Genomic DNA, 11,413 nt, shown 5'->3' with positions numbered 1-11,413 from the left:
TTCTTTCTTGGGTAAAAGTCAAATTGTCCTTGGGCCTTTTAGCAATGTACTCTGTTTCAAAGGCCAAAAATGTTAAAAGTATTTGGGAGCTCTTATCCCTAAAAGATTTTATCTCTCACTTAAAACTTCCCAGTACCAGCAATCACCTCAATGGGATATTTTTACAGGACTGACTCCCCGGCTTCTGCCCTTACTTGGCCCCCTGCTTTCTGTTACTTTGGTGTTAACCATTGTTCCTTGCCTCTTCAGACGTTTTCAGGGCCGGATTCAACAACTAACTCATACTAATTTTAATCAGCTGTTACTTTCCTTCCCTGCACATGTATACCAGTGCCTATCAACCATCGAGGACCCTGTTCAGATGCATGAGGTGGAAACCCCTACTGTCTGACCAATCCCTAATCCAGCCTCCCCCACGTCGACCATGTTCAGCAGCATGACAACGAAGGTGCCCCCATCCTATAACACAAAAGACTGGAATGTTAGGGTTTGGATCTACATCAACCCACTCCCCAAAGCAACAGGGCCTCATGATTTTGCAGGCCCTCTGGAATTACAGGAACTGAGTTAATGAGCACCCTGATCACCTTCAGACAAGATAAACAGACTCTCTACACCTTTGACTCAAGACCTGATTACTGCAATGAACCAACTCAGCACAGCCTGTTTCCCCTTTGATAATCTTAGAAGATAAACAGGCCCCTTCAGTCCAGACCCACTGATGTAGGAACTGTCTCAGTACAAGCTATTTCCCCCTAAGTTTCACACTGTATAGACCCCTTATCCCATGACCCAGATCCTGGCTGATGGAAGGGGACAGAAGGGGGTGGTTTGACAGAGGCTGTCCTCTCCTGATAAGCCCTAGACTCTTTCCCCTGCCTAACTTGTTTTAAGAAATATCTTCCCACCTTCTGCATCCCCCAAAAAATCCCTATAAAAGCCCCCAGCCAACAGCCTGTAAACCAACGACTCCTCTGTCCAGAACTGGGGACTGTCCTGTGCATTTTCCCTGCCAATAAACTCTATCCAGCTGGAAAAAAAAAAGTAGCTGTGAATTTTTAGGTTCATAGTTGAATTAATTACAGTTATACAATACTGAACTCAGTATAAACACTGTAAGACATAAAATTAAATGCATTTTATTGTTATTTTATGTATATGAGTGTTTTGCCTACATGTATGTATGTGTACTACAAGTGTGTCTGGTGCCCTCATAGGCCAATAGGTGTCAGATATGCTGAAACTGGAGGTACAGGCAGTTGTGAGCCACCATGTGGGTGCTGGGAACTAAATTCAGGTCCTCTGCAAGAGTAGTCAGTGCTCTTAACTGCTGAGCCATCTCTCTAACCCCTTAAATGAGCATTATAAATGTTTTGTACTATGCCTATGAATGGTTTGTCTGCACTTATGTAAGCATACCATATGTGTACAATGCCCACAGAGGCCAGAAGAGGGCATTGGATCCCTTGGAACTGAAGTAAGGTCAAGAGTTAGCTGCCATGTGAGTGTTAGCAAGTGAACCTGGGTCCTCTACAAGAGCAAACAGTGTTCCTAACTGCTGAGCCATTTCTCTAACACTTAAGTGAGCATTTTAAATAAATCTTCAAAATCTCATTTGTGCTCAATTAGTTAAATTCATGTTTAAGAAGATGGAACACTTGCATCTGCAAATCTTACCAGTTTGGAAAGATTCATGTCTCGAAGCACACGCATGACAATGGTGGATTCTGTATCCATGGGGCTAGCTCTTTTTGCTGCCCCCAGTGTGCGCAGGACTGACAGAATGTTACGCAAGCCAAAGTCATAGTGGACCTGAAAAAACAAAGAGAAATTGGTCTTATTGCCAGTATTTCCCACCCACAGAAACAACACAATTTTACTAAAGACAATAAATCGATGCTCATTTGCCCTAAAACAAAAAAAACAGTTGAGCAAAGGTTTTCCTTATTGGTATGCTGTTTGAGTAAATGGAGTATATCCAAAAGATATTCTTGTATCATCATTAGCTTAAGCCCTTAGGTTAAAACTAAGATGTGTCTAGACAGGGGGAAAGGTAGACTTATCATCTGGGGCTCTAAACATTCCCTTGCACTTCCTCTTAATCATTCATAAGTATGAAAATTTATTCATATTTCTAAAGCTAAAATTCAGAACCAAAACTGAACTCAGACCACATACACCCCAACCTTCACTACTAAGAAAGGAATGTTAAGTAGCAGGAAGAGCATCCATATCCCAGAGAAGCCTGGAGGAAACGCCCCAGCTTTGCCCTTGTAACACATTTGTAAAAGCTCAACATACCAAATGTCAGTACATCAAAGTAAATAATTAAAATTCCATTACTCAACCATTGTGGAATAGAACTAGCAGTTCTGAAAATTAAAAATAGTGCTACCAGACCAGGTGTGCCGGCATATGCCTATAATCCCAACACTTGAGAGACCGAGGCAGGAGGATTTCAAGTCCAAGTCTACATAGCAAGTTCCTAGCCAGCCTTTGTAAAACAGTAAGTCATTATGTTTAAAATGGGAAAAATCAGACCTACCACATGACCTAACAATCCCACTTCTGAAGCCTGGTCTCAAAGAGATATTTGCACAACCATGTACATCAGAGCATTCCTCACAAAGGCCAGGGGGTAAGCAGCCCAAATGCTGGCTGCCAGCAGCAGGTGAATGTGTAAGCGAGCACCGCATACACAGTGGAGTAGGAGTTAGCTATAAAGAGAAGGAACACCACGCCACATCATAGATGAACCTTGAGGAGTTTATGCTAACTAAACTATGTCAGTCAAAGAAAACCAAACACTATATAGCTTCATTTACATGAGGTATCAAGTTCAATTGGTAGCAACAGAAACTAGAATAGAAGTTACCAGGGACTGAGGAGGAGGGAGAAGAAGGAAACGTCAATCAGCAGAGTTTCAGCTTTGCAAGAAGAAAAATATTTCTACAAATCTATACATTGTGGATATACTTAAGACTATGGAACTGTACACTTAAAATGACTGACATGGTGAATTTAATGTTATGTATTTTATCACAATAAAATCATAACAGTATAAAGCAAAAATAGAAATAAAAACAACTAGTCATCTGTTAAAGTAGCTGGGAGCCGTGTGCCTGGATCAGTGCCTTAGAGGATGGAGCCCAGAGACTCATTCAAGTTGAGGTCCTGCCTTCAAGAAGATGAGGCTCTTAAAAAAGACAATGAAATAAAAGTACAAATAAATGTGCATAAAAGTAACCCTAAGTTAAAAGTGCCAGTGGGTGAAATTAATGAAAGAAAACTTCCTTTCAGAACTGGAGTTGGGTTAGGTATGTGGGCAGGAAGGGAGACGCCCCAGAATGCTCAGTGAGAGATCTACAAGCGACAGCTGCTCTTCAGGCACAGAGTCCCGTCATTTCATGGTGACCCTGTGAACATGGGTGCAGCAAGGATGGGACGAGGCACAGAAGTACTGAAGACAAGGACGGGAGTCGGGAAGAGGGGAGGTTTTCATTTCTTTGACAGTGGAGAGGTAAAAATGAGTGAATAAGGGCTGGGCTACGCAGAAGAAGCCAAGACTGTTGGCAGCAAAAACTGGAAAGTTAGGATGAGGTCAGCCTAAGCGGGAAAGCTTGATGGTAGGGTCACTCACAGGGAAACCGTGTTGAAGGGGGAGGCAATTTGAGCTTATGAGAATAGAACAGCCCAAATTCAATGAAGTTTAGAATGGAAGCCTGAATCAGGAAACAGATTGAAGCTGCACATTAGGAGGTGTATTTCTGCATTTTAATGCATTGGTCATCATTCAACTATGCTTTCTGTGGCTCATACTAATGCTACAAGATTGTGGCTTAATACCTGGCTCCATCATAGCCTTGCAGTACCTTCTCACCTTCAGTGAGGATAGGTACTGTGATTTGCCTTTAACTACTTGATTCCAGCAGAGATTACAGGCTGTATAGGACTATGTGTGCACAATTACTTGGTCACATTATGTAAGATTGCAGCCCTCATTTTGCTGGAACCTGTTTCCTTGCTGACTTGGAGAAAGTCAGTGACTGGGTTAGCAAATCTCATCTAGCAAAGAACTATACACAACCTACAGGATTTGAAGGCGATATCAAGCTAAAATCAAGTAAGGAATTGAATGCCTCGGGTAACGACCCCAGGAAATAGGATTCTGCCAACAATCTGAGTGAGTTTGAGAGTAAATTGATCCCCAGTCAAGACTTAGATGAAACTCCAGCTCTGGCCAACACCTTCACTGCAGCCTTGTGATGTAGCACAGGAACTACTTAAACTTCAGTCCCATAAACATGAAATAGTCTGTATTGTTTCCAGCCACTGTTTGTGATTAAGATTGTTACGCAATAAGGGCTCTAGTGAGGGGAGGGAGGCTATGGGAGGGTGTTACCTGGGAAGTGGGTGTATAAATAAATGAAAAAAAGAAAAAAAAATTATTCTTCAAAGCATAAAAATTTGCTCCTTAATAATTAGTAGATGTGAAAAACATTGCCATTGAAATCTACCTGATCTACCTGACTTTATATCCATGGTTAGATGCCAAGGAGCTCAGAAAGTAACCGACTGTGACTAGTAATAAACAGATACATAGAGATTAGAAACGCATGTGCATCTTAGTGTCTGTATGAAACTGTGTATTTTAATAATGAAATGGAGATCTTTTTTAAAGTTTAAAACCTCATTTAATTTATGTCTTCTAGAGTTTATACAGAGTACAATATTGTATAACTGTATCAATTCAACTGTAAACCTAAGAATTTACAGCCAATTTTGAAAGAGATGCATCTTAGCTCTGGAAATTGTTATTGAATATGTCAATGCTGTTGCAATGAAATGCTTCTTCTAATTACACGGTTATTAAATAAATATTTTTAAAAAAAGATTGTTACACAGCAATAGGTAACTAATCCAGATGTAATATGTGATTAATTTTATATCTCCTAACTTGTAAACCTCATGATCTGTTATTCCAAACAGTACAAGAAGCTAGTAAGAGGTAACAACAGAGGAAACAAGTAATCAAGTTTGGTCAAATCACAGGTGAGCTTGGGAGCAAGAGGGATAAGTGACTAAGAGAGTTCTGAAACCACATCCCACAGCACATCATGATGAATGCATGGGTTGTGCAAATTAATAACATTAGTATCTTTAATGCTACAGCTCTTAAATGAGGTTAAATAGTATTTACTTCACATCTATGTTATAAATATTAATTTTTTTAAATGTACTTCTTTAACAAAACTCTATAGACAAAATTAGTTTTGCAGAGACTCAGGTGATAGCTTTGTATGCAAATTGCTCCCTGTATAATCATGAAGACCTGGAGTTCAATCCCTAAAACCCATGAAAAAATAAAAGCCAGGCATGGTGGAACACAGAAGCCTGGGAAGATAGAGGCAGAAAGGTCCCTGAGGATCTGTGGTCAATGAACCTAGCTTACTTAACTAGCTCTAGGTGAGTGAGAGACCCTATCGTAAAAAAACAAAGTGGATGGCACCTTCAGGAACAACTCCTGAGGTTGACCTTGGGTCTCCATGTGCATAGGCATACACATGCACATGAGCCTGCATGAACACACACACACACACACACATCAGTTTTGTCATGCTATAGTCTTATACTTAATATTACAAGGCACCTTTGTCAAGAACTCTAGTCCATGCTGGGGCATTATTGGCAATTGATGATTCCTGGGAGAGAATCAGATTTCTCCAGGAATACAATCCCTGAGAGGCTACCCACATTCTAAGGGATAGCCTGATACCCATGCACACACTGACAGCACTGAGTGGACTCCGAGGATTTTTGAAAAGAGCACATGAAAGGTGATGGAAGGGATAGGGGAGGAATTGAATAGGAGGGAATGGGAGATGGGTTTGATCAAAACACATTATATGCATCATGAAATTCTCAAATAATTAAAAAAGAACTCTAAAGTATTTCAAACTGAGAATATTCTAGGAGGCTGAGATATACACTGAGGAAATCCAGAAATCTATGAGGACAGACTTTTAAAGTCTACATTACAATAAACTGTAAAAGCTAAAAGAAATGGATATATTTCTAGGTATGCATGACCTATCAAAGTTACATCAAAATGACATGAATAATTTAAACAGACCCATAACACCAACAAAATAGAGGAGATCATTAAAAACCTCCCCACTAAAAAGAGCCCATGACTAGATGATTTCAACACAGAATTCTATCAAACCTTTAAAGAACTCATACCGATACTCCTCAAATTATTCCAATAATAAAAAAGGAAGGAACAGTCCCAAACTCTTTCTATGAATACAGTATTACTCTGATATTAAAACCATGCAAAGACCTAACAAAAAAAGAAAATTATAGATCAATTACGCTTATGAACATAGACACAAAAATTCTCAATAAAATACTCATAAACTGGATGAAAGAACACATCAAAAAGATTATCCACCATGATCATGTTGGCTTCATCCCAGAGATACAAGGATGGTTCAACATACATAAATCAATAAATATAATCCATCACATAAACAAACTCAAACACAGAAACTACATAATCATTTCATTGGATACAGAAAAAGCCTTTGACAAAATCCAACATCCATTCATGATTAAAAAAAAAGTCTTAGAGAATCTAGACAGAGGATATAAAATAATAAAGCTAAGATACCACAGACTCACAGCCAATAACATACTAAATGTAGAAAAACTGAAAGCATTCCCATTAAAATCAGAAACAAGTCAAGGATGTCCACCTCTTTCCACTCCTATTCAATAAGTTCTTGAAGTCTTAGCTAGAACAGTAAGACAAATGAAAGAAATAAAGGTGATGCAAATTAGAAAAGAAGTCAAAGTATCCTTATTTGCAGATAATATGATCCTATACATAAAATACCCTAAAGATTTTAGCAGAAAACTCCTAGAGCATTTAGCAAGGTTGCAGGATATAAAATTTACATGCAAAAATCAGTAACCTTCCTATAATAACAACAAACATATTGAGAAAGAAATTAAGGACACAATCCTATTCATGATCGCTCAAAACACAAAATCTTTGACTAAATCTAATGGCAGTGAAGGATTTGTGTTATAAAAACTTTAAGGCACTAAAGAAATAAAGAAGAACCAAAGATGGAAAGGCCTCATGTATTCATGCATCCGTGTGATTAATATTGTGAAAACAGCCATTCTGTCCAAAGCAATCTACAAATTCAGTGCAATTCCCATTAAAATTTCAACACAAATAATCTCAAATTTCATATGGAATCACAGGGTGGGGGGGGGGACAGGATAACCAAAACAATCCTGAACAATAAACAAATGCTGGAGGTATCACCATGCCTGATTTCAAATTATACAGCACAGCTACAGTAATAATAACAACATGGCACTGGTATGAAAATAGACACACTAAATAATGGAATAGAACTGAGAACCCAGATTTAAGTCCATGCACTTAATGTCTTGTGATTTTTGACAAAGGGGTCAAAAACACACCTTGGACAAAAGACAACATTTTCAACAAAGGGTGATGGTCAAACTGGTTACCTTTGTGTAGGAGAATGAAACCAGATCCCTATCTCTCACCCTGTACAAACCTCAACTCCACATGGATCAATGACATGGACATAAAACTTGATACCTTGAATTGATAGGGGAGAAACTAGGGGCTACGCTGGAACTTATAGGCAAAGGAAAGGACTTTCTGAACAGGACACCAGTAGCACAGGAATTAAGACCAACAACTGACAATGGGACCTCATGACACTAGAAAACTTCTAGACTTCAAAGGATACCTCATGCCAGTGAAGAAAAGGATGGGGGGGGTGGAATTTACACCAGCTTCACATTTGACAGAAGGCTAATATCTAGAACTCAAAAAATTTAACAGCAAAAAAAATAAACAAACCAATTAAAAATTGGTACAAGTAACTAAGCAGAGACCTTGCAAATGGCTGAGAAATTCTTTTCAAAATGTTCAACATATTTGGCCATGGGGAAATGCAAATTAAAACCACTTTGAGATTTCATTTTACTGCTGTCTGAATAGATAAGATCAAAAAGCCAAATGATTTTAAATGCTGGTCAGGATGTGGGGAAAGGAAAACATTTATTCACTGCTGGTGGGAGTGCAAACTGGTGCAGTCACTATGAAAATCAGTGTGGAGATTCCTCAAAAAGCTAAAACCAGGTCTCCCATAAGATCCAGCCACACCACTCTTGGGCATATAGTCAAAGACTGTATCTTACTACAGAGATACCAGTTCATCCGTATTCATTGCTGCCTTGTTCACAATTGCCAGAAAATGGAAACAATCTAGTTGTCCATCTACTACTGAATGAATAATGAAAGCATGGTACGTTTACACAATTGGATATTGTTCAGCTGTTAAGAAGAACAAACAAGAAATTCACAGAAGAATGGATGGAAAATTATCCTGTGAGGAAACCTAGACCCAGAAATACAAATGTCATGTGTTGTTTCATAAGTAGATGCTAGTTTTCAATCTTTAGGTAGGTGTGATTCCATTGGAAAATCCTTAGAGATTAGGAAACTAATAAGGTGCCATGGGGCAGAGGTGGTTCACAGACAGGGAGATAGAATGCAGCGATATAAATGGAAAAGGGGAATAAGATATAAGATCGGTTCAGTGGGGTTGGGAATAGGCAGGTAGGACAGAAGAAGGGGTAAGAGGAGGGATCACTAACAGTAAAGACCTTTTGAAACAGTCATGTGGAAACCTACTATGGAAGGTTTCTCTCAGTATATATGTATACAATACAAAAAAAGTTTAAAGATAGTTACCCTATAACAGGGGTCCAATGGCCTTAACAGACTAGCATTTGAAAAGCCAAGTGCCAGGAATGGACTCTCTCTTGTGGAGTTGTTGGCCAAAGAGATCCCATAGATCCTCAAACAATACTATCACCATTGCACTTGGTTACCACCAGAACTGAACAGTAAGACTCCATTACTGCAGACACTGCATATCTGAGTCTCAGAACAAACAAGGAGAAATTAATCTGGTACTGACCTTAAAGTTATATCGCTGCTGACTAGATTTCATAGTACTAGAAGGTGCTATGCATGTTACTATAGAGACAGATAATCATAAACACTGACCAGGTGTGAACCCAGTGAGTCACAGTGGCAACTGGTTGGCAAAGTATGCCAAATGGTATAATAGTGGTATAAGTATAATGGGAGTAACCAGTCACCTTCTAATTGGATTTAAGGCTGGCTTCACAACAGGAAATTCATACCTGGCACTATTATCAGGGCAAGAACCTGTGCCTAGACAACTCACAGACCATAGGGAAGAACCTACTATTATCATTCTTCTAAACAGGCATAGTACTAAATGGGCTCACAATGACTTATTGTTATATCCATACATTTGTGCATCCCTCAACTCTCACCAGAGAAAAGAAGGTCATATTGTAGAAGATGGCAGTTAACACAGAGACCCACAAATAGTCAACATGCAGAAAATAAATGGGACACCTTATCTCACCTTTGCCTCTGAAGGCTCGGGGATCATTGTAGAAGAGGGGGCAGAAAGGCTGAAGAGCTAGAGTTGGTAGATGAATACAAGGAACCCATGCTGTCTGAAAACCACAGGATAGTTGCACGTACAACCTCCCAGCACTTATGACAGCCTGCACAAGACCTGTGCAAACCCAAGAAAGATAGGAGCCCAGCATGGATGGGGGAGGTGGGCAGGAAGCCCCAGCCCTAGCTGAGAATATACTAACAACTGAAGGTGCTGGGAGAGGGAAAGTAAGTTTTCCTAACTGGTGTGACAGCTGGAAGGCTGATCAGATTCCAGGGCACAGACCCACACTCAGGAGCACTTGGGAGGGACAGATTGGAATCAATACATTTCTTAAAAAACAAAAATGAAAGAAGGAAAGGAAGGAAGGCAGGGAGGGAGGGAAGAAGGAGGAAAGAAAGAAAAGAGGGATAACAACGAAGGACATGAAATGTGGGGGCAGTGAGGAGGAGCTGGAGAAGAGGGAAGGATCTGAATAGACTGTCTAATTCAGAAATCAATAAAAAATGTATTGTAAAAGGATGAAATATGGCTGACTCCATAAAGACCTTAGAACAACACACCTGCTTTGAAAGCTGCTCCTCGCATAGCTTGTAGAGTGTGAAGAACTTCCTGGCCAGAACTATGTTATCAATGAAGCCACAGCTGGCCAGCTTCACCCTGATGATAATCTGACGGTCAGGAACCATCATGGCCACTGATCGGAAGTTGATCTTCAAGTTTTCGGGGAGCTCTTGCCGCCCAGCATAGCCAGGATTCTAAACAGAAAGCAAAACCCAAAGACGAATGACATGCTCCTGGGGCAACAAGGACGCACTGGCATACTATTAAAAGATTCATTATGCACACACTACAGATCTGGAATGACAGGTGGTAGGGCTCATTTACATATTTCACTCTCTTTTTACCTGGACAGAACAAGTCATAAGTTATTCATATGAGCTTTGTTTAACACTAAAGGTTTTCAAACAGCAATGAAAATTACAAGCCCAATTTCCATTCATGAAACACAGATGACAGGACCGTGGAGAGGTACATCAATTACAAGGTTGAACTTCAATAACTCTTCTAATAATTCCTTACCATGGTTAGAAAAAGTCCAAATTCAGGATTCATAGTCACATTATCTCCATCAGTAAAAATAAAAGATTTTTTACGCTCTTTTTTACACGTGAGAATAATGGAAATTTGCTGGGCAGCAACCGAGAGAACAGGGAGATCGATACGGTTAAATTCATCAAAACAACCCCAGGATCCAGACTGTGCCAGCCCTTAGAAAGGAAATTAAACAGAAAATCCAATTAGTATACAACAATCTCTAAAAACCAAGGAAGAGGATATTATGCAGCTGCCAAAATGAACCAGAGACTGGTTTATTCAAAGACGAAGTCCAACAAATGAACAGCGCATCAAGCGGCCCGAAGCAACTAAAAGTTTGACAACTGGTCTGCAAACATCCATCCAACCTGTTATAAGAGCTCATTACACAGGGCAAACGGCACTAGTATTTAATCCACCTAAAACTGGCAAGGCTTAAGACGCAAACATCCATCCAACCTGTTATAAGAGCTCATTACACAGGGCAAACGGCAAGGCTTAAGATTGTCTGTAAGTGGCTGGAGAAGTGGCTCAATGGTTAAGAGCACAGGCTGCTCTTGCAGAGGACCCAGGTTTGATTCCCAGAACATATATGGTGGCTAGCAACCATCCTAACTCCAGTTCCAGGAGAATCTGATGCCTTCTTCTGACCTCCAAGGGCATTGCATGGCACAGGCGCACTTACATACATGCAGGCAATTCACTCATACACATAAAATAAAAATAATAAATATATTTTTAAATACTGTCTGATAAAA

The 11,413-nt window shown here is 39.8% G+C and overlaps 1 protein-coding gene across 1 annotated transcript in view; it reads right to left on the bottom strand.

The window, feature by feature from the left end:
- Dnah5 (dynein axonemal heavy chain 5) overlaps positions 1-11,413 on the bottom strand; it is a 410,943-nt gene that overhangs the window by 186,717 nt on the left and 212,813 nt on the right. The window contains exons 38-39 of the mRNA XM_029557990.1: positions 10,121-10,315; positions 1,678-1,812 (exon numbers count right to left, since the gene is read on the bottom strand). Coding sequence (XP_029413850.1) covers positions 1,678-1,812; positions 10,121-10,315 — 330 coding nt within the window. The remainder of the gene's footprint in view (positions 1-1,677; positions 1,813-10,120; positions 10,316-11,413) is intronic.

The sequence above is a fragment of the Nannospalax galili genome, unplaced genomic scaffold, assembly GCF_000622305.1.
Source record: "Nannospalax galili isolate Female #2095 unplaced genomic scaffold, S.galili_v1.0 scaffold207, whole genome shotgun sequence".
NCBI classification, from domain to species: Eukaryota; Metazoa; Chordata; class Mammalia; order Rodentia; family Spalacidae; genus Nannospalax; species Nannospalax galili.
The sequence above is the reverse complement of the archived record's forward strand: the minus strand, read 5'-3'. Positions and strand labels throughout refer to the sequence as shown.